At 41.0% G+C, this 24,761-nt stretch overlaps 1 protein-coding gene across 2 annotated transcripts; it reads left to right on the top strand.

The window, feature by feature from the left end:
- The first annotated feature begins 5,056 nt into the window (after positions 1–5,056).
- LOC124007203 (interleukin-6 receptor subunit beta-like) lies at positions 5,057–24,761 on the top strand. 2 transcript variants are annotated; one of them, XM_046317600.1, is made up of 16 exons: positions 5,057–5,682; positions 5,991–6,044; positions 9,486–9,542; positions 9,652–9,775; positions 9,940–10,097; positions 10,273–10,418; positions 11,710–11,851; positions 11,995–12,077; positions 12,246–12,450; positions 20,226–20,405; positions 20,570–20,701; positions 20,968–21,129; positions 21,533–21,676; positions 21,778–21,871; positions 22,002–22,083; positions 22,208–24,761. In XM_046317600.1, exons 1-16 carry the CDS (start codon positions 5,643–5,645, stop codon positions 22,748–22,750), a joined length of 2,346 nt encoding a protein of 781 aa, XP_046173556.1. In that variant the 5' UTR covers positions 5,057–5,642; the 3' UTR covers positions 22,751–24,761. The 2 variants fall into 2 exon arrangements, with proteins under 2 accessions (XP_046173556.1, XP_046173555.1); XM_046317599.1 differs by having other exon boundaries at positions 5,057–6,044.

Below are 24,761 nucleotides of genomic sequence, written 5' to 3'. Positions count from 1 at the left end.
ATAAACTGTAAGATTGAAAAATATTGTACACTATTCAGGCCTCTTTTTAGTTGTATTAATAGCCTGAGTTTTGAGTGTTGATTTTACAGTAATCTCCTAAAGATGATCAGTAAATCCTCATATGCACGACATAAGACCTCACATTTTCCTCACTCACTTTCCTCATTAGCCAGAGAAGGAAATGTATTTTGGAATCTTATCGTCTTACCATGTTCCCTCCATTTTGAATCACACATTGGGTTTATAGTTTAATCATACTCTCCCCACAATTGAAAAAAACAATGAAATGACTAACTAACTTATTTCATAAGTTCAATCACAGGTTCCATCATCAGAAGATATGTGAAGATTACTATGCTCTCTTAAAAGCATTGGCATTATGGTGTACACTTCAAAGTGAGCTGTTCTAACTCTTCAGAAGGTTACGATATCCTGTTCTCAAAAAAAGACCAGCAGTTTCTAACAACAACCCACTTATCTCGCTACATGATCTTTTAGTCACCCACACGTGTCACTGATTTCCAGGATGATAAGTACAGTATTTGGGTGGGGAATTTCACAAACACACACGCTTTTACTAATTTAGCACAATTCAGTTTAGAAATGAGTTTAGTTTCAATGAGTAACTCAGCGAGGGTCCTCTCTTCTTGTATGCTGTACAGGGACCACCATTTTTAGACAGGGGTTCAAAATGAAGACGTGTTCAAAATGAACCCTGTACATTTTCATATGCCACTCAGTGATGGAGTGGCAAAAACAAATAGGTGGCTAAACTCCGATCGCCGGTCATGGTGAAAAAACTAACGCTTCCTATACTTTCAATGCATTCTTCTGCAAAAGGTGGGTAAAACTGTTTGGCAAAGAAAAAGCTAAAAAACTATGTTTACTTGCGTTAACCCGCAACTACAACGCTGTGAGATGTGCCTCTAAATGCAACATTCCAGATCCAACCCAAAATGAGTATATTTACATTGTTCAAAAAGGTGTGTGCTGCCATCCTGTTAGAAGGTAACAGATTATTTTATTACAATGGGTAAATTGGATTTTCATTGTGTTCAATGGTGTTATTTGCCCCCTAGTGGCGTTTTCTGGTACTTAGAAAGTCAACGCAAACGGGAAGTTCAGAATTTGTTTTGCACGCAAAGAAGCAGCTACAAGCAACGCTACGTGCAGGTCTTTCAATGTAGTTATTTCTTGTCACGCTTCAGCCTTGGAAAAATATTTGTTTGTAAGTTCAATTCAAGCATTTAGCTAATGATGATAATCTTGTTATTGATAGAGTTTCTTACATATCAATGTTGGTTGCATTTACTCACAAATTGCAATGCCTTTTGTGTATGTCGTTAGCTGTATTACTTTGCTCATGCGTCATGCAAACGAATTGTAAAATATACAATACTGTAGTTTTGTTACTGTTTCTAGTGTAATATGCTTTGTTATTCTACATAGATGGTTATACATTATTAGAGTAATGAAAGGAGCAATTACCATATGGTTAACAATTAGATATATGGTTTGGCATCATGCCAGATGCATGGTACCTTAGCACGTGCTTTGTATTTATGCAACTTCAAATGTTTAATGTACAGCTACAGTATGTCGGTGTGAATTGAACACTAAAGTATATTCTTTTCTGTATTTTGCAGTTTCACAACATAAACGTTTCAATATATTCATTCAAGAAAAGTCACGCCTTGGGAGTTTTATTGAAGACTTAGTTGTTAGCTATCTGTCTAGTTTTGCATGGGAACGCAACTCAAGGGCAGAATAAGGTGCTTTCGGGCAACTTCTGCCACCAATCAACTTCTGCCACCAATCAACAGTGAACATCAGATACAGTAACAAAAATACAAAAAGCTGAATTACTGTACAATGACTTCTTTACTTCTCCCCTGTCAGCAAGTGCAGCAGTTTTGAGTTTACAATGAAGAGAGTAGAGCACACTAAACAGGGACATTTCTGTGTTAAGGTTTCGGTTTTCTCAGAAACTTATCCAAGTATGTGATCTCCTTTTATATGAAACCACATTTTAGTTAGAAATGACTTACTAATGGAACGTATGATATGGAAGTGATAATATATCGGCCCTTCTCAACTGACTGGAATCAAGTTACTAGCTTGTCCTATTACTAGCTTGTCCTATTACTAGCTTGTTCAACCTCTCTTTTGTGTCGTCTGAGATCCCTAAAGACTGGAAAGCTGCCGCGGTCATCCCCCTCTTCAAAGGGGGAGACACTCTAGACCCAAACTGATACAGACCAATATCCATCCTGCCCTGCCTTTCTAAAGTCTCCTCGAAAGCCAAGTTAACTAACAGATCACCGAACATTTCGAAACCCACCGTACCTTCTCTACTATGCAATCCGGTTTCCGAGCTGGTCATGGGTGGACCTCAGCCATGCTCAAGGTTCTAAACGATATCATAACCGCCACAGCCGTCTTCATCGACCTGGCCAAGGCTTTCGACTCTGTCAATCACCGCATTCTTCTCGACAGACTCAACAGCCTTGGTTTCTCAAATGACTGCCTCACCTGGTTCACCAACTACTTCTCAGATAGAGTTCAGTGTGTCAAATCAGAGGGCCTGTTGTACCGATCTCTGGCAGTCTCTATGGGGGTGCCACAGGGTTCTATTCTCGAGCCAACTCTTTTCTCTGTATATTTCAATGATGTCGCTCTTGCTGCTGGTGATTCTCTGATCCACCTCTACGCAGACGACACCATTCTGTATACTTCTGGCCTTTCTTTGGACACTGTGTTAACAAACCTCCAAACGAGCTTTAATGCCATACAACACTTCTTCTGTGTCCTCCAACTGCTCTTAAATGCAAGTAAAACTAAATGCATTCTCTTCAATCGATCGCTGCCCGCACCCTCCCACCCGACTAGCATCACTACTCCGGACGGTTCTGACCTAGAATATGTGGACAACTACAAATACCTATGTGTCTGGTTAGACTGTAAACTCACCTTCCAGACCCAGATTAAGCATCTCCAATCCAAAATTAAATCTAGAATCGGCTTCCTATTTCGCAACAAAGCCTCCTTCACTCATGCTGCCAAACATACCTTCATAAAACTGACTATCCTACCGATCCTTGACTTCGGCGATGTCATTTACAAAATATCTTCCAATACTCTACTCAGACTACATCCAGTTTGCTATCACAGTGCCATCGTTTTGTCACCAATGCCCCATATACTGCCCACCACTGTGACCTGTATGCTCTCGTTGGCTGGCCCTCGCTACATATTCGTCACCAATCCCACTGGCTTCAGGTCATCTGTAAGTCTGCTAGGTAAAGCCCCGCCTTATCTCAGCTCACTGGTCACCATAGCAACACCACCTGTAGCACGCACTCCAGCAGGTGTATTTCACTAGTCATCTCCAAAGCCAACACCTCTTTTGGCCGCCTTTCCTTCCAGTTCTCTGCTGCCAATGACTAGAACAAATTGCAAAAATCACTGAAGCTGGAGTCTTATATCTCCCTCACTAACTTTAAGCATCAGCTGTCAGAGCAGCTTACCGATCACTGTACCTGTACACAGCCCATCTGTAAATAGCCCACCCAACTACCTCATCCCCATATTGTTATTTTTTTTGCTCTTTAGCACCCCAGTATCTCTACTTGCACATCATCATCTGCACATCTATCCCTCCAGTGTTAATGCTAAATTGTAATTATTTCGCCACTATGGCCTACTTATTGCCTTACCTCCCTAATCTTACTACATTCGCCCACACTGTATATAGATTTTTCTATTGTGTTATTGTTACGTTCGTTGAAAGATGGATTGGACCAAGGTGCAGCGTGGTAGGTGTAAATTTGTCCTTTATTTTAAATTACACCGAAAAAACAACAAAATACAAAACCGAACAAAGTTCTGCAGTGCTAGACAGCAACTATGTAAAAACAAGATCCCACAAACTAAAGGTGGAAAAAAGACTGCCTAAGTATGATCCCCAATCAGAGACAACAATAGACAGCTCCCTCGGAACCATACCCGGCCAACAAAGAAATAGAAAAACTAGAATGCCCAACCAAATCACACTTCGACCTAACCAAATAGAGAAGTAAAAAGGCTCTCTAAGGTCAGGGCGTGACAGTTATTGACTGTACATTTTTTTTATCCCATGTGTAACTTTGTTGTTTTTGTCGCAGTGCTTCACTTTATCTTGGCCAGGTCACAGTTGTAAATGAGAACTTGTTCTCAACTGACCTACCTGGTTAAATAAAGGTGAAATAAAATTAAAATAAAAGGTTTGGGACTAATAGCTGATCCGACCAAGCAACGACCTTCGGTAGGGCATGCTCATGTTTCAGCTTCAAAATACCAGACCAATCAGCCAAAGAATGGCCACACAGAACCTGTTTAACAAAATCAAACATGCATTCTCACAGCACAAGAAACAGACAGCACTTTGAGATATCAGCTGATGTAGGAAGGGCTACATAAATACATTTGATTTGATAGTAACAAGACCTTAAAGGGAAACAAAAAATAACCCCCATGAATTACAGTGAGTGTGTACATAGAACAGGTCAGATCTATTAACCTTGTCCCGTCTCAATTGCTGAGAGAGAACCGGCTGGATGACATTAGGTCTGTATCAGTAGGTATTGTAAGTAAGTGAACAATATATAAGTTGAAAGGTCAACTTCCCTATTTTGGCCTATTTTTGTGTATACCCTTCATGTTGCGCTAGATTACTTTCTGACTGAGGTCATGAAGTCCAGTAGGGGCCTCTTCATCCTAACTGAAGCCTGTGAAGTGTGCTCACTGTAAGGACAGTTCAGCCCGGAATAACACACAGTTTTTATTTATTTAACCTTTATTTAACTATGCAAGTCAGTTTAAGAACAAATTCTTATTTTCAATGACGGCCAAGTAACAGTGGGATAACTGCCTGTTCAGGGGCAGAACGACAGATTCTCAGAACGACAGCTCGGGGACTTGAACTTGCAACCTTCCGGTCACTAGTCCAACATTCTAACCACTAGGCTACCCTTCCGCCCCAGTAGCCTACAGTAGGCCAGTGGAGGCTGGTGGGAGGAGCTATAGGAAGACTGGACCATTGTAATGGCTGGAAGGGTATAAATGGAAGAGTCAAACATGTGGTTTCCAATTTGGTGAAGTGAGTAGTAGATAATTATGACTGTAAGCAATTTGAGCTAAACTTTTTTTTGTACACTTTAAGCACTTGCCCCTGCAAAGGTCTGTGCAAAGCTGTGACGCTCAGTGTTGTGTTATTAGTGGGTATTTGTTGTTTTTCAGAGAATTGCGATTACAATTCCTTGAAAGCAGAGCGATAACTTGTTAGAAATCCTGAAATAGCTGACACTTGGGCTATTTCTTTGTCTGAGTAACACTCAGTTCATACCAGTCATTTGTTCTGAATAGAAAAGAGAAGTCAACTCATCCAGATAGAAAAAAAATGAAAATCTCTCTCTTGCTCTCTTTCTGTGGGCTTGCACATTTGGGTGGTGAGCACACATGAATGGTTAGCTACTGCTCATCAAGCCACTTCAAAACCACACAGACCTTCTTGGCTGTCAGACAAAACCAGCCAGACATAAAATATGGCTATGAATGTGATGCTGTGACTTGGAGCTCTATTCTATGAGACACAAAGACCAACAATGCATTTTCTGCACAAACCTCTGCCCTACTTACTCTTTGGTAAGTACTTTTCTTCTCATTTTGTGTTAGAACATTTTACAGAACATTTAAAAATCTCCACATGAATTCTGTAAAAGTCGAAAGACTACATCTAAGAAATCTACATTTCCAGCACACGGTGTATCCCATCCTCTATTCCCCAATCTACTGTATGTCAATGAGGTTGTCTTATTTTTCTTGAACTATTTCCTCATTCTATACTCCTCCACTCAGTATATCTCATTTTGAGTAAGCAGGTGTCCCAGGAATGATGACGATCTTCGATTATCTGTTACTGCTGTCTTGGTTACTGCTGTCCCTTTTTTTAGGTGTTCTCTTTGAATATTTTACCACACTCTGTTCCCCTCTCCAAGTTTCTCCAGGTATGTTTGAACTATTCTTAAATAATGGCTTCCAGACAAAACACTGTTTAAATATATATATATATGCACTATGTGTGTGTACATACACATATGTAGGTACAGTGTTTTGGCGTTAAAAGTAAGAAATGTGTTTTAATCAGTTTTGTGGAGTAGTGAACTACATGAAGTTCAAATAGTAATTATAATGCATTTTGCAGTAGCTTGGTGCTAAATTAACTCAACTAAAAACTTGGCAGTGTTTTCAGTAGTTCATTACTTTTGTGCCATGTAGCGGTGCCATGTAGCGGTGCAGCTAACTACTGGAACTACCTATTGCTATTTTGCAAAAAGAGAAGAATATATGGGTGAAATAGGCAATACTTTTCTTTGTTTTTCCTGCTTAATTCTCACTTGACACATAGTGTTTGTCTTTATTAATAGGCTAAACAACATACTGAGTTATCACTTGACCCCAGAGTGATCTGTTCTTGCAATTTTTTTATTATAATTTTCCCCAAAGTAGCGTACTACTATTTGAAAGTATCTTTAGTTAAGTAAACTATTTTTATCTTAAGGGTAGCTTTAGTGTAGCTTAACTTCTTCAAGTGTGAAGTAATTATTAAACTCAGCAAAAAAGAAACGTCCCTTTTCAGGACTCTGTCTTTCAAAGATCATTCGTAAAAATCCAAATAACTTCACAGATCTTCATTGTAAAGGGTTTAAACACTGTTTCCCATGCTTGTTCAATTAACCATAAACAATTAATGAACATGCACCAGTGGAATGGTCGTTAACAGGTAGGCAATTAAGGTCACAGTTATGAAAACTTAGGACACTAAAGAGGCCTTTCTACTGACTTTGAAAAACACCAAAAGAAAGACGCCCAAGGCCCCTGCTCATCTGCGTGAACATGCCTTAGGCATGCTGCAAGGAGGCCTGCAGATGAGGACTGCAGATGTGGCCAGGGCAATGTCCGTACTGTGAGACACCTAAGTCAGTGCTACAGGGAGACAGTACGGACAGCTGATCATTCTCGCAGTGGCAGAGCACGTGTAACAACACCTGCACAGGATCGGTACATCCAAACAGCACACATGCGGGACAGGTACAGGATGGCAACAACAACTGCCCGAGTTACACCAGGAACACACAATCCCTCCATCAGTGCTCAGACTGTCTGCAATAGGCTGAGAGAGGATGTACTGAGGGCTTGTAGAACTGTTGAAAGGCAGGTCCTCACCAGACATCACCGGCAACAACGTCGCTGGACCAGACAGGACTGGCAAAAGTGGTCTTCACTGACGAGTCGTGGTTTTGTCTCACCAGGGCTGATGGTCAGATTTGTGTTTATCATCGAAGGAATGAGCGTTACACCAAGGCCTGTACTCTCGATTTGGAGGTGGAGAGTCCGTCATGGTCTGGGGAGGTGTGTCACAGCATCATCGGACTGAGCTTGTTGTCATTGCAGGCAATCTCAACACTGTGCGTTACAGGGAAGACATCCTCCTCCCTCATGTGGTACCCTTCCTGCAGGCTCATCCTGGCATGACCCTCCAGAGTGACAATGCCACCAGCCATACTGCTCATTCTGTGCATGATTTCCTGCAAGACAGGAATATCAGTGTTCTGCCATGGCCAGCGAAGAGCCCGGATCTCAATCCCATTGAGCACTTCTGGGACCTGTTGGATCAGATGGTGAGGACTAGGGACATTCCCCTCAGAAATGTCTGGGAACTTGCAGGTGCCTTGGTGGAAGAGTGGGGTAACATCTCACAGCAAGAACTGGAAAATCTGGTGCAGTCCATGAGGAGGTGCACTGCAGTACTTAGTATCTGGTGTGGCCACTAGCTGCATTGACTGTTACTTTTGATTTTGACCCCCCTCCCCCTTTGTTCAGGGACACATTAGTCCATTTCTGTTAGTCACATGTCTGTGGAACTTGTTCAGTTTGTCTCAGTTGTTGAATCTTGTTATGTTCATACAAATACTTACACTTTAAGTTTGCTGAAAATAAACGCAGTTGACAGTGAGAGGACGTTTCTTTTTTTGCTGAATTTAGTTGGGTAAGCTACTTTCAAATCATAGTTTACCAAACACTTGTTTAGTTGACCCATCACACTCTTGCATGATTTCTGCAACAAAGCTGATCTTATTGTTGGCATGGTCCTTCTGTAGCTCAGTTGGTAGAGCATGGCGCTTGTAACGCCAGGGTAGTGGGTTCGATTCCCGGGACCACCCATACGTAGAATGTATGCACACATGACTGTAAGTCGCTTTGGATAAAAGCGTCTGCTAAATGGCATATATTATTATTATTATATTATTAGAGTAGGCACCCAAAGGACATGGGTGTGGACCCATGTTCCTGTAATTGTTGTCTGGATACTATGGTAAAAGCACAACAAGATTTATATGGTAGCGCTGTTACGGTAACACTGTTTCCTTTGTACAAAGTAGTTATTGCATCACCGTATACAGCGTACCTAGTATCTAAAGAGAGATGTCATGGAAATTCTTACACAGGGACACTCAAAGTCAATCTTCAATTCATTTTTGTTTATTTGTCAGTGCGCTGGAGAGGTTCCAACCAACTCAATGCACCATAGTAGACATATATTATTATTTATTATTATATTATTATTATAATATTATTATTATTATTATATATTATATTATTATATATGATATATTATTATTATTATATTATTATTATTATTATATTATTTATTATTATATTATTATATTATTATATATTATATATTTATATATATTATTATATATATTATATATTATTATATATTATTATTATTATTATTATATTATTATTATTATTATATATTATTATTATTATATATGATATATTATTATTATTATATTATTATTATTATTATATTATTTATTATTATATTATTATATTATTATATATTATATATTATATATTTATTATTATATATATTATATATTATTATATTATTATTATTATTATTATTATATTATCTGTCAGAAACCTCTGCCAGTCCCAACAGTTGTCTTATATACGGCTATACACAGAACTTATATTTTGCATAATTACTTAATCCTTGCCGGTTTGATCTATTCATGTTTCAACATTTGACAGAAAAACACCTCACGAGGTTTCTCCTCTCAAAGCCAAGATCTTGAAACTGAGATATCTTTCGTTTGTTCTCAAAACAACGTCTGGGCGTACTGCCAAATTGCAGCTACTGATAAGTGTGATTTGTACAGTCAGCCACTTGCATGAACACAGAAATTGCTTTATAGAACAGCACATGAATAGAACACAGTAATGAGTTATAAGAATAGCACAAACATAAAAAAATCCCCCTTACAGGGTCTTGGAAAATGTGTACTTTATATTTTGACATAGTATCTGTTATTTATTGTGTTTTATTTATGGTGTCACATCGTTAAATCTTTTGATGCATGTACTGTACATTTCAGTGTCCTGTGGGTCCAAGAATATCTCTTCACATTACGGACACTGTGTCACATCCCAAGGTAATGACAGAACCATTCCAACTACTAGGATTTTGTTCAGATGCAGTTGAGAGGGTTGATAAATCTTTATTGCGACAATCTAGTTGCTCTTTTGAACTTTTCTTTTCAGAGGGAGTCCGTGAATTAGTTTGCTTTGTACCTCTGGGCTTAAGTAGGAATGGCTGGGAATGTGTGTGGACACCGAGAAAGCATCTTGTCTACCAAACACACAGATACACACTCATCATAGAACAGTAAGTGGTATCAACGCAATTCAATAGCACAGTAATTTAATGTCTCTCTATGGTTGTATTGTATCATTTGATTGTTTGCACTGTAGACTAGACAAAATAGCAAAACATATACATGAAATAAATAATAAAATACTAAATCCTATTCAATTTGATATTCTTCACAGGAAAATGATTCACTTTTGCAAAATGTACGCAAACATATCAGGGACATCTCAGACTTTTAATCTGTCTAAAAAGCGCAACATGACGGCTCATGTGTTTGACGAGAGTGATCCGAAGAGCTGCACAAAGAACGTTTTCAGAGGTTCACCTCAACAATTGGGTCTGTTTACGTTAATCACCTATGCATCTATTCCCTTCCATTATGTGACAGAAGGATAGCCTATGGGTTTACAGCAAGCATACGATGTGACCAGTCCTTTTTATCTATTGCTGAATCAAAATAGAGTATAACAACGATACGATATCACATAGCCTATGTTGCCTTAACATTGCAGTTCGATGCGGCCCTCCATCTAACGTCGACTTAAATCGCCATTCAAGACAGCTGGACATCCAGGCCTCCTGGAGGAAGGAGGAGAACAAATATATTGCGCTGTACTCTGTGAGGTACAAGGACCTGAAGAGCCAGTCATGGAAAGAGGTGGGCTTTAAAAGTCAGATCTGAAAGGTACTGGCTACATGCAGCTCATAAAGAGATGCAGGTAATTGCCAAAATAAAGCAAACACTTTGTGGTTCCTGAGTTTATTCAGCAATTAACATCCCATCATGCTTTGAGTCATGTATACAAGTATCCCAGTTGCTATTGGCTACCATGGCTAGAAGAAGACTTTGAAAAGGGGACCTCAAAGGACCATAGGGGGCTTAAATGATGTGTGTGTGCACTTTTGGTTCTACTGCCCTTCTGGGGACCAGAAGTCATCACAGGGATAATAAAACAATGAACATTTGGACAAGCGGGGACATTTCGCCATTCCCCAAAAGGAAAAAGGCTATTTTAGGCTCAGTGGTTAGGTTTAGAGTTACAGTTATGATTATAATTAGAGTTAGGGGTTAGGGTTAAGAGTTAGGGGTTAGGTTTAAGAGTTAGGGGTTAGGGTTAAGAGTTAGGGGTTAGGGTTAAGAGTTAGGTATTAGGGTTAAGAGTTAGGGGTTAGGGTTATGAGTTAGGGGTTAGGGTTAAGAGTTAGGGGTTAGGGTTAAGAGTTAGGGGTTAGGGTTAAGTGTTAGGGGTTAGGGTTAAGAGTTAGGGGTTAAGAGTTAGGGGTTAGGGTTAAGAGTTAGGGATAGAATTAGAGATATGGGTTAGGATTAGTAAAAATAGGATTTTGAATGGGAATCAATTGTTTGGTTCCCACAAGGATAGTAAAACAATCATTCAAGCATGTGTGTGTGTGTGTGTGTGTGTCTCAGTCACCAGATCGAAACCCAATTGAACCCTTATGGCTGCCTGAGACAGCATTTTCCACCACCATCAACAAAACACCAAATTATGGAATTTCCCATGGAAGAATTGTGTCGCATCTCTCCAATAGAGTTCCAGAGACTAATGGAATCTATGCCAAGGCACATTGATGCTGTGCTGGTGGCTCGTGGTGGCCCAACGCCTGATTAAGACACTTATGTTGGTGTTTCCTTGATTTTGGCCGTTATAAAACAGATTATAGACTTGAAACAAACTGGCATGAATAGTGAAACTCTTGGGGTCAGTTCCCCAGTCACAAAATAAGACTAGTCCTGAACACAGATTAAGCCTAGTCATTAGAGAATCTTCATTGAATGTTCACTTCAGTCCAGGATTAGGCCTAATCTGTGGCCGGGAAATCTACCTTAGTTGTCCAAGACTGGAGAAGACCATGTAGGATATACAACTTTACACTGTTTTTTTCTCTCAAGGTATACTGACCTAACCTCTCATTTGTGTTCTCTATAGCCACCAGTGCAATCCAGGGATAGCAATAGGTGCACTCTGGGTAATCTTAACTCCTCACTGTCCTATGTGGTGCAAATACAGTGTGTGGCCAACGACAAATGTACCCAGTGCCCCTGGAGCAAGAATTTCACTGTTCCACCTGGTGAGTTTACCTTTGACCTAAAGCTGCAAGTTAGACATTTTCAATGGTCTTACCAAAAATAGTCAATCAATTCTCTACTCTACTGATCTACTGACATTCAACACCGAAAAAGCAACGTGTCCATCTCGTTCAATCTTTTTTAGAACTTACTGATATGCCTGTCATTGAGATGGTAGAAGATTTTCCACAAACCAAAGGAAGTAGATTAGTGATCATAAAATGGAAGGTAACTTATACAATACTATGTTTGTTAGTTAACCTGCATGCTTCATAAACACAATATCTACAACAGTTGTAGGTATAAAGTAATACAATAGTTTATTGCACTACAAGTGACACGTTGTATAAATCTATGGGCAGGCCTGTAACCTTGCACCGACAATTTGCATTCCAGTTTGCAGCCAGTGAGTTAGCGGAGGGCTACAGTGTGACAGTGGGGAAGGCCTCAGGAGAGGACCCCATTGAGGCCTTCAAAACCAGCAGGACTCTACTCCGACTGGTCCTGTCTCACTCAGCCTACCACCTCACCATCACAGCCTTCAACAAGGCGGGGAACTCGCCTGCAGCACAAAGGACTATACCTCCACTGGACAACAAAGGTAGAAATAGCTACCGTAGCTACCGTTATCTACTGTTATATAATATATAGCTACCGTTATCTACCGTTATATAGCTACCGTAGCTACCGTTATATAGCTACCGTTATATAGCTACCGTTATCTACCGTTATATAGCTACCGTTATATAGCTACCATTATCTACCATTATATAGCTACCGTTATCTACCGTTATATAGCTACCGTAGCTACCGTTATCTACCGTTATATAGCTACCGTAGCTACCGTTATCTACCGTTATATAGCTACGTAGCTACCGTTATCTACTGTTATATAGCTACCGTTATCTACCGTTATCTACCGTTATCTACCGTTATATAGCTACGTAGCTACCGTTATCTACTGTTATATAGCTACCGTTATCTACCGTTATCTACCATTATCTACCGTTATATAGCTACCGTAGCTACCGTTATCTACCGTTATATAGCTACCGTAGCTACCGTTATATAGCTACCGTTATCTACCGTTATATAGCTACCGTATCTACCGTTATATAGCTACCGTAGCTACCGTTATCTACCGTTATATAGCTACCGTAGCTACCGTTATCTACCGTTATATAGCTACCGTAGCTACCGTTATCTACCGTTATCTACCGTTATATAGCTACCGTAGCTACCGCTATCAACCGTTACCTACCGTTCTATAGCTACCGTAGCTACCGTTATCTACCGTTATATAGCTACCGTTATATAGCTACCGTAGCTACCGTTATCTACCGTTATATAGCTACCGTTATCTACCGTTATATAGCTACCGTTATCTACCGTTATATAGCTACCGTTATCTACCGTTATCTAGCTACCGTTATCTACCGTTATATAGCTACCGTTATCTACCGTTATATAGCTACCGTTATCTACCGTTATATAGCTACCGTTAGCTACCGTTATATAGCTACCGTAGCTACCGTTATCTACCATTATCTTATATAGCTACCGTATCTACCGTTATATTATCTAGCTACCGTTATCTACCGTTATAGCTACCGTTATCTACCGTTATATAGCTACCGTTATCTACCGTTATATAGCTACCATAGCTACCGTTATATAGCTACCGTAGCTACCGTTATAAAGCTACCGTAGCTACCGTTATAAAGCTACCGTAGCTACCGTAGCTACCGTTATAAAGCTACCGTAGCTACCGTTATAAAGCTACCGTAGCTACCGTTATATAGCTACCGTAGCTACCGTTATAAAGCTACCGTAGCTACCGTTATCTACCGTTATCTAGCTACCGTTATCTACCGTTATATAGCTACCGTTATCTACCGTTACCCTCCAATATTGGGATCATACACTCAGGCCATGTTAGGATTTATTAACTATTTTTGCGTGAAGTATTATTAGTTCAGTTCAGTTTTTGCATCGGAAATGATTTACTAGTTGCTCTCCTGCTGAACAGTACACTGTTAAAATGATGTGTTATGTAACATTAAAACTAGAGGCAACTGAGCTGCCCCCCCAGTGTTGAGACGAAACCTTAACTTTGCTGGAATTTTGAAACGCATGGGTGTAAGGGGTTATGAGACATATTTAACATGTACTTAACCATTCACCCTAAAGTGTTCGGAACCATGACACGGTGTGTTGTAACACCACTTAATCAAGAGTTGTGCAACACCTCACAACAGACTAACGCGTAAAAGGTTGACAACACTATTATGGTGCATAATTAGAACCCTTCTGTTTTGGTGTCATATCCTCTCTCCAAAGCTCCTAAGCATGGTGTTTTCTAATTATGGTGTTTTGAATCCAACCGCTGTAAATGGGAGTCTTAGTTGAGTGAATTACTTTACTGTTGTCATTGCCACATACTTTCTTGGATTGTTCTGGAGAGTTTTACCTGAACGTTTGGTGTGTTCTTTCCTGAGTTCGCGAAGGACCGGAATACAGTGGTGGCGCACACAAACTTGCCTGTTTTTAATACTTGACCATAGAGTTTGCTAGATGGCACACCTGACTTGAGTGCCCTCCCTACAAATCCATTTCCCAGACTGGGGGAATTCTAAACAGTAGGGCAGCACAGTGTTTGAAGTTCACATTTGGCTTTTAATAATCTAAACATTTGTCTTCTGATATGGGGGCCCAAGTTCATCACACGGTAAGTTGCTGTGTGGTTGAGTGTGTCAAATTCCAAATCAATATGCCATCTTACTGAATTCCTATTCAGACCTGAGATTTGAGTTGATTTAACATGGAATTAAACATGTTTTGACTTAAGTCCATGTTTTATTGAGTCCATGCTAAGTCTACTTATCTCAAGTCTGAATTGGGTACCCCATGTGCTGAATGTAAACAAGGGTGGTTCAGCACAACAGTTTAGTCCTGCAGACTGGCTGAGTAGACTAAGGGAGTGCTTTGATAAGCAGGATACCTGGGTTCACATCAATCTTCTCACATAAAGGCACACTTTATACATGTATAAAGGCATACTTTATACATGTTACCTCATGTTATCCCTGCTATAACTTACATAGCCCTAAACATTATGAATGTAACATCATTTATAATTTCACAATGGGCCTGGCAACTGTAGCCTATAATTAGGAAAAGTATTCAATTCCCAGTGTCTTCTTGACCCATTTTGATCCCACTTTAAATGACGTGCCGCTTATAAAGGTTTCATAAAGCCTTCATAAGCACTACATAAAACAAAATAGGATTGCATGTGGTCACAACAATGCATAAACCACATCAGAGGATGACTAGTGTAGTCAGCGCACATGTGATGTGATTCGGCCTCCAATGAAATGGGTGGAGTAAAAGGCCAGCAGCATGTATTATTTGGAGCCTCATGAAATGATACCATATATACATTCTACTGACCCTACTGAGTATTCCTTACAAGACTTTTACTGTAGCACCCAGAATCGTTATTGCTCTTATAGGCTGACCAGACAGCTCGCGTCACAAAATGTAAAAATCCATGTTATTCAATTATTGCACCCACACTGCTCACGCACGTGAGCAATATGGCAAATAGGAGTGGAAATATCATCTGCTATGTCCTAAGTCATTTTCCATCCAAGTTGTCAGACCCTAATGGCTTGTCAATGTTGATAGACAACAATAATTTGTTCACCTCTTTCACAATCACTTTACTGAACTCAAAATTGCAATGCTTGTCTTTCATAATTTGGTCAGATATACTTGGATGTGTAGTGTCAGCGTTTGTTGCTGACATGTCATGCCTCAGTTTGCTAATCTTCACAATTAAAGAAATCATTAAAGTAGTTGTCAATGACAGTTGGTTTTGTGATGAATGTTTTTACACTGCTGCTACTCTCTGTTTATTATCTATGCAGGGTCACTTTACCCCGACCTACATGTACAAATTACCCCAATTACCTCGACTAACCTGTACCCCCACACATTGACTCGGTAACGGTACCCCCTATATGTAGCCTCGCTATTGTTATTTTATTGTGCAACATTTTTTACTTTAGTTTATTTAGTAAATATTTTCTTGAAACTGCATTGTTATTTAAGGGCTTGTAAGTAAGCATTTCGCGGTCACGTTTCTACTGTTACGAGGGGGACTTTTATATATTTCGAGGGGGACTTTTAGAATATGTCAGAAATTCCATGACCCAGAATTACTTTTGTAGTGTTGCCGACGAGAAGCAGATCATGTGATGAGTTCACAAATCGAAGACCCACTTGTGCTACCATTGGACAGCAAAAAAACAAGTAAGTTAGCCTTTTATTTATTGTAATTTAAATTTGTTTGTTGTAGTTCAGTGTTGAATTAGATTGCATACTGTAGCTACCTCAATCGTTATTTCGGTGACTTCACAGCAATTGATAGCCAAGATTTTGCTAGCGAGCAGCCTCAGCGAAATACAAATCCCCCTAGATACAACCACGTCTCATAGTCAAGTCGTGAGATTTGTAAATGAAAGAGGAAAATAATCATACGAATTGAATGGAGTTTCCCATCATCCCATTAGAGTTTCTGGCGCAGCACAGAAATGACCTTATTCAGATGATGTGACAAAGGCATTTCCTAACAGAACTGCTAACTTTCTTTATTGTTACTTTTAAGGTTGGAACCAACATGCAGTACCTCCAGCAGGAAGATGGGCAAGAACCATTCGTCTGCCAGCTCAGGGACAAGCTACCCTATTCACAGCCCTGTAGCTCAGTTGGTAGAGCATGGCGCTTGTAACGCCAGGGGTAGTGGGTTCGATCCCCGGGACCACCCATACGTAGAATGTATGCACACATGACTGTAAGTCGCTTTGGATAAAAGCGTCTGCTAAATGGCATATATTATTATTATTATATTATTATTATTATTATTATAATGTTCGATGTAATTGCTGGACGTTTTGAAACTTCATTTATTTGTATTGTTTAAAAAATTTACAAATAAAAGGAAATGTATGGTTTAAACAGGTCTTTAACATTTATTTGTTTTGGTTGTTAGTGATAATTCCCTGTGTGTTAACATCATTAAGCCTTTATGTATGAGTTATGATTATGACCAAATGAGTTTGACTTTATAGCAAGTACAGCGTCATATGATACAAGGCATCTATGTATGTGCTATGAATGACTAAAGGAGTCGGACTTTAAATTAAGTACGACGTCATGCGATACGTTTCCCTCAGGAGACGTAAAATATTTGGCGTGGGTCCTCAGATCCTCAAAACTTTCTACAGTAGCACCATCGAGAGCATTGTGACCGGTTACATCACCACCTGGTATGGAAACTGCTCAGCATCTGACCGTAATGCGCTACAGAGGGTAGTGTATACGGCCCAGTACATCACTGGAGCCAAGCTTCCTGTCATCCAGTACCTATAAAATAGGCGGTGTCAGAGTAGAGCCCATAAAACTGTCAGACTCCAGGCATTCGAGTCATAGACTGTTTAATCTGCTAGCACATGGCAAGTGGTACCGGAGTGCCAATTCCAGGACCTAAATGCTCCTTAAAAGCTTCTACCCCCCCAAGCCATAAGACTGCTGAACAATTAATCAAATGGCCATCGGACTATTACATTGGTCCAGGCACATATAAACCTGGAACATCAACCATTCAAAGTTGACCTTAGTGGGAGTGACCAGAGAATGGCTAAACCCGTATCTTCTTCAAATGTATTTTAAACCTAAACCTTAACTAATGAAGGCCTAGTTTAATGTGTTGGTCCACCAAACCATTTGGGGCAGAAGTGTCTGGGAACAAGATTAGGTGTTATGTGACTAACATGACATCACTTCAGAGCAACATGTCACCCATTATAAAGCACATATTCGACAGTGGATTATGTCACATATGGCATTGGTGATTGTTACAGTCATGCCACAATATGTCACCCATTATAAAGCATGACATAGGGTTATAGGTGCTTTGTAACACATTTAACGTGCTGCTTATGAACCCTTTATAAAGCATGACATAGGGTTATAGGCGCTCTGTAACACATTTAACGTGCTGCTTATGAACCCTTTATAAAGCATGACATAGGGTTATAGGCGCTCTGTAACACATTTAACGTGCTGCTTATGAACCCTTTATAAAGCATGACATAGGGTTATAGGCGCTCTGTAACACATTTAACGTGCTGCTTATGAACCCTTTATAAAGCATGACATAGGGTTATAGGCGCTCTGTAACACATTTAACGTGCTGCTTATGAACGCTTAATGAAGCATGACATAGGGTTATAGGCGCTCTGTAACACATTTAACGTGCTGCTTATGAACCCTTTATAAAGCATGACATAGGGTTATAGGCGCTCTGTAACACATTTAACGTGCTGCTTATGAACGCTTAATGAAGCATGACATAGGGTTATAGGCGCTCTGTAACACATTTAACGTGCTGCTTATGAACGCTTAATGAAGCATGACATAGGGTTATAGGCACTCTGTAACACATTTAACGTGCTGCTTATGAACCCTTTATAAAGCATGACAGGGTTATAGGCGCTCTGTAACACATTTAACGTGCTGCTTATGAACCCTTTATAAAGCATGACATAGGGTTATAGGCGCTCTGTAACACATTTAACGTGCTGCTTATGAACGCTTAATGAAGCATGACATAGGGTTATAGGCGCTCTGTAACACATTTAACGTGCTGCTTATGAACCCTTTATAAAGCATGACATAGGGTTATAGGCGCTCTGTAACACATTTAACGTGCTGCTTATGAACGCTTAATGAAGCATGACATAGGGTTATAGGCGCTCTGTAACACATTTAACGTGCTGCTTATGAACGCTTAATGAAGCATGACATAGGGTTATAGGCGCTCTGTAACACATTTAACGTGCTGCTTATGAACGCTTAATGAAGCCTTACTAAGCTGAACATCATTTAAAGCGGGACCAAAAGGGTCAATTAAAATATCGTCTGAAAATCATCACCAATCAATATTTACAGTATAAAGAATTGGCATTTGAAAACGATTTGATTTGTATAAGAGAGACGCAGTCTGCCATTTGTGTTTTGATGTTGCCTTTTACATGCACTGAAACACCAACAATGGTTTTCACAAGACTCTCAAAAAACAAGGTTATACTAAGCTACATGGAACTGAAGGTCAAACTAAGGATAATTTTGCAACTTGATTTAGAATTGTAAGACCTCTTGAAGTATCTCCAAAAAATGTTGCTAAAAAATTGTATTTGCCGTTATTGCTACGAGCCCATAGAAACGCATTGAATAACAGATTCACTACATGGAACAATAGATAGTCACCCCTAAAATGTATTTATTTTTGGTACTTAAAGTCTCCATATACAGCACCAGTCAAACGTTTGGACACATGTACTCATTCAAGGGTTTTTCTTTATTTTTACTATTTTCTACATTGTAGAATAATAGTGAGGACATCAAAACTATTAAATAACACATATGGAATCATGTAGTAACCAAAAAAGTGTTGAACAAATCTAAATATATTTAATATTTCAGATTCTTCAAAGTAGCCACCCTTTGCCTTGATGATAGCTTTGCACACTCTTGGCATTCTCTCAACCAGCTTCATGACGTAATCACCTGGAATGCATTTCAATTAACATGTGTGTGCCTTGTTAAAAGTTCATTTGTGGAATTTCTTCTTTAATGCTTCACGGTGAGAACCACACATGCAGACATCATCTGTTCACCTACTCTGCGTCTCACAAAGACACGGCGGTTGGAACCAAAAATCTCAAATTTGGACTCATCAGACCAGAGGACAGATTTCCACCAGTCTAATGTCGATTGCACGTGTTTCTTGACCCAAGCAAGTCTCTTCTTATTATTGGTGTCCTTTACTAGTGGTTTCTTTGCAGCAATTTGACCATGAGGCCTGACTCATGTAGTCTCCTCTGAACAGTTGGTGTTGAGATGTGTGAGATTGTGAGTCCTTCTGTAGCTCAGTTGGTAGAGCATGGCGCTTGTAACGCCAGGGTAGTGGGTTCGATTCCCGGGACCACCCATACGTAGAATGTATGCACACATGACTGTAAGTCGCTTTGGATAAAAGCGTCTGCTAAATTATGAGACTGGGATCTCTAATAGTTTGGGTCTTCCTTTCCTTTCTTGTGGCGCTCCTCATGAAAGCTAGTTTTTCATAACGCTTGATGATGAAACACCACATCTCAGCTTAGGTGCACTACTTTTCATGGTTTCATGACACAATGATGGGGTTTCGAGTCTTTCTACTTTAACAGTGCTTGAAATCCGCCTGTTGAAGTGGGACATCTCGGATGCAGGAGAAAGGACCTTGACGTGTTGTTTGGCTTGTCTCTACAGACTTATATGGGAGGCTGAATGTGACATTCACTGGCAACACGTCCTTCACTGTCTCCTGGGTGGATGACCTGATCAAAACCTACTCCTGCTTCTCAGTGGAGTGGTGGAGGAGAGGAGAGAAAGCTGCTCACAAGTCCTTCTATGAGGATGAGAACAACTATGAAGTCATACACTTGGACGGTAGGGTACATACCTCTCTCCTGCGTTAACATGCAAACAACAGTGGATTCACATATCCAGACACATTGCATATGTTTGACAGATATAAGCCGCCTACCACCAGTTTGTCCCGATGAAAGATGTTTCCCCATTTAAAACCACTCTTGTTGCTTTTTGAACGATAGAGCCATTAGAGCTGTATAAGAAGTACACCTTCACTCTGCACACGAGGCCACATAAAGAACCCTGCAACCTGAAGTTCATCAACAACAGCGAGAGCACCTATGGGAGCATCCAGTCCTTCTTCACTGAAGGATGTGAGTCTAAAATGAAACTGATTTTAAGGCCACACTCAACATCTCCTTGGGGTTGTACTAGATTAAACCAGTGCTGGAGTAGAACACAAGGGGCATCTCATCGTCACACAAACACATGCCGTAAGCGCAGACACAGGCAGCCACTTCATATACTTACAAGCTGGTTGCAGGATAAGTACATTACACCTTAGCACCTGTATGTCTTAATCATACAACCAATTAGTCATCAATGCATTGCGATAAGATTCAGTGTCTTTTCCTCTCAGCCCCCATCAGTGCCCCAGGGAACATCAGCAGCAGTAATGTTAGCCAGAGTTCCATGGTGCTGGAGTGGACAGCTGTCCCCGAGGAGGACAACAGAGGTTTCCTGCTGGGCTACTTCATCCATTACACAGAGAGGCTGCAGGACTGGACAGATACTGAACCAAGTAAGATGAATTGATGTAGTCTTTATTTGGATGCTCACAAACAGGTGCCAAGTTGATGTTGGCCCAAGAGACGTGCAAGTGAGTGAGTATTCATACAGTAGAATGTGAGCAGCGTGCGACTTCTCCTACTGTCTTTTCCATGTCACACGTAGAATGTTTCAGAGTTTGTGACTAATATCTGATAAATATGTACACTTCTTTTTTAAATATATTTTTTTAGAAGTTAAGCCTTCCTGCACACTAACAGATATTCTCACCACCACGTCTAGTTCCCAAAAGGCCAGAGTTTAAAACGAGAACCGTTGTTGAAGTGTTAACTTCCTTAAAATGATTCTTGTGAGGTTACCACTTCTTATTCTGAATGTGTCACTGACTTTAACTATTGGTGTTCCCGCTGCAACAGACATCACTGTGGATGCTGGTTCAACCAGCTATGAGTTGGTAGACCTACAGAGCAGTACTGTATACCGGGTCCAGTTGTCTGCCTTCACTGGTGCAGGAATGGGAGTGAGAAGCTCGGCTGCATACTTTGAAACCAAACCTGAAGGTTTGCTTGTTGATCTATCAACAGTGGTTATATTGCAATTAACATCTCTGATATCCCACATTTTGAATGGCAGACCAGTACTGTCTTCTGTCCCTCCCCAGCATCCCTGACTGTGAGTGGTGTGATAGCGGGTGCCATTGTTGGAGTAACTTTACTCTTACTGGTGGTTCATCTCGGCTCTCAGTTCTTAAAAAGGTACAGTCGTCATGTTTCTAGGTCAAAGGTGTATTTATATCTATTTGTTTTGCTTTGTTCTTAAGTTAACTGTTGTCCAGTGAAATTCAAGTGATGGAATTAATTACATGTCAACGTGTTGTATTTTCAGAGCAAAGAAACTCCTTTGGCCGAATATCCCCAATCCAGGTAACAGCAATGCCATCCAGAAAATAGATGGGGTCTGCGATCTGGTAAGAAAATGGTATAATTATGCAGGAGAGTTTCATAGCATTTTTACAGCATGTCTCAGATCATGCCCTGTTGCTGTTGGTTTTCTTCCACCTCCGGGACAATAAAATGGATTGATTCTCATAGGAACTCCTGGAGCTCATCAACCGACAGATGTTGAAGGAAGAAGAGGGGGACTCCAACAGTCTACACATTGTCAATGGAAGAGAAGAAATGTCTCCTGTTGGCAACCTCCATCGCAATGCTGACTCATGTCTACACCTCAACACAGACCATGGGGAGAGCCAAGGGCCTTCTCTGTCAACCATAGCCACAGACAGAGCTCAAGATCCAACCTCTGACACCATTACATCTATCCCCACAGACATGAGACAGACGGACCCTGTCCTCATCAGTACGGTGGCCCACCAGTGCCACCCGTTGGCCTTTCTAAGTGATTACACCACCATGGAACTCTTCCAACAGGCTATGCCACACTGTGTTCCAACCAACACGTCGTCATCATTGGAATCCCAGGATCAGTCAAGCCAGATCAGTCAAGCCACATCAGTCAAGCCAGATCAGTCAAGCCAGATCAGACAAGCCAGGCCAGAGTTAGATTACATCCACCAGACCCAAGGCAGCACCAGTCCATCTCTGAACACTAAGGTGTACACCATGGTTCTTTGAGAATGTTTACTGTAGATTCTAGAATCTGCTTTTCTCACTGAGATGCTGTGCAACCATTCTAGGCCTTTCTCTATGTAAACAGAGCCACCGGCGGCCATCAGTGTCACCCTGTTAACGAGCATATTCTTTATGTGTTTGAGCGGTTCTGGACTGGTTCCGACTGACATTTTGGTGTAAAAAGCTCTCTGTTAATGCCGTAGGGTCCCGTGACTTATAATGCCAAAAAGCCTCATCTGCCTGTTCTCCGTATCCACTCTCTAAGCAGAGCTGACTTGAAGCGTCAGGTTTCAGACCCCATAGTTGCATAGGCAGTGAGGTGTTACATTTCTGGCCTATTCAAACAATGAATTGATTATCTCTTCCCCTGAGTCCAGCTTGGGAGATGGCAAATGAACAGTGGACAGTCTAGCGAGGCCATCCATTGTGGATTCATCTCACGGTGATATTCTCAGACGGATTTAGCGCTCTCAACACGATGGGATTGTCATAACTCTGGAATGAGAAAATGTTTAATGATGTAGGGGAACTCATAACAAACTCAAGCTTAATTGGGTTGAGATCTGGTGACACACCCTTTAAAACACCCTATGCTCCTTTGACACCCCTCTTACAAAGTCACTGAGATCTTGTCTTCTAGGCATGGTAGCCAAAATAATGGCCAACTGGACATTTTTTAATATTTTTAGACCCGAAGCATGAAAGGATGTTAATTGCTTAATTAAGTCAGAATCCACACCTGTGAGGAAGCACCAGTTTTCAATATACTTTGAATCTCTCATTTACTTCATTTTGGCAGTTACATGTAGATACACTATATATACAAATGTATGTGGACACCCCTTCAAATTAACGTGATTTGTCATTTCAGCCACACCCGTTGCTGACAGGTATATAAAATCGAGCACACAGTTATGCAATCTCCATTGACAAACATTGTCAGTAGAATGGCCTTACTGAAGAGCTCAGTGACTTTCAACGTGGCACTGTCACAGAACTAACTGGTGGCACAGCCACCTTTCCAACAAGTCAGTTTGTAAAATTTCTGCCCTGCTAGAGCTGCCCTGGGCCAACTGTACATGCTGTTATTGTGAGGTGGAAACGTCTAGGAGCAACAACGGCTCAGCCGCGAAGTGGTAGGGCACACAAGCTCACAGAAGGGGACCGCCGAGTGCTGAAGTGCTGTTGAACAGAACCGCTGAGTCTAAGGTACTGCAGTGCTTGAGGTGTCACTACAGACCCGGGTTCAATCCCAGGCGGTGTCACAGCCGACCGGGAGGCCCGCGAGGCGGTACACAATCCCATCGCGCTCTAGCGACTCCTTGTGGCGGGCCAGGTCCCTACAAGCTGACTTGGGTCGCCAGCTGGACAGCGTTTCCTCTGATACGTTGGTGCGGCTGTTTTCCGGGTTAAGTGAGCAGTGTGTCAAGAAGCAGTGCGGCTTGGAGGGTCGTGTTTTGGAGGATGCATGGCTCTTGACCTTTGCCTCTCCCGAGTCCGTAAGGGAGTTGCAGCGATAGGACAAGACTATAACTACCAATTGGATACCAAAGAATTGGGGAGAAAAAGGGGGTAAAAGTACAACAACAAAAAATATATGTACTTCCTCGGTTGCGACACTCACTTACGAGTTCCAAACTGCCTCTGAAGGCAACATTAGCACAACAGCTGTTTGTCGAGAGCTTCATGAAATGGGTTTCCATGTCCGAGCAGCCGCAGAGTACGTCGGCTGGAGTGGTGTAATGCAGGCCGCCATTGGACTCTGGAGCAGTGGAAACACATTCTCTGGAGTGATGAATCCCGCTTCACCATCTGGCAGTCTGACGGACAAATCTGGGTTAGGCGGATGCCAGTAGAATGCTACCTGCCCGAATCCATAGTGCCAGCCTTAAAGTTTAGTGGAGGAGGAATAATGGTCTGGGGCTGTTTTTCATGGTTCGGGCTAGGCCCCTTAGTTCCAGTGAAGGGAAATCTTAATGCAACAGCATACAAAGACATTCTAGATGCTTCTGTG

This window comes from Oncorhynchus gorbuscha, linkage group LG20 (assembly GCF_021184085.1).
Source record: "Oncorhynchus gorbuscha isolate QuinsamMale2020 ecotype Even-year linkage group LG20, OgorEven_v1.0, whole genome shotgun sequence".
Taxonomy (NCBI): Eukaryota; Metazoa; Chordata; class Actinopteri; order Salmoniformes; family Salmonidae; genus Oncorhynchus; species Oncorhynchus gorbuscha.
Note: the sequence above shows the minus strand (reverse complement) of the source record. Positions and strands in the feature narration are given on the sequence as shown.

Excerpts from the sequence above, each read along its gene's own strand:
- LOC124007203 (XM_046317599.1), top strand. The coding sequence starts at position 5,930 with ATGATGACGATCTTCGATTATCTGTTACTGCTGTCTTGGTTACTGCTG. Across the intron at positions 6,045-9,485 it reads CCCTCTCCAAGTTTCTCCAG|TGTCCTGTGGGTCCAAGAAT; the intron begins GTATGTTTGAAC and ends TGTACATTTCAG. Across the intron at positions 20,702-20,967 it reads GTCCTTCTTCACTGAAGGAT|CCCCCATCAGTGCCCCAGGG; the intron begins GTGAGTCTAAAA and ends TTTTCCTCTCAG.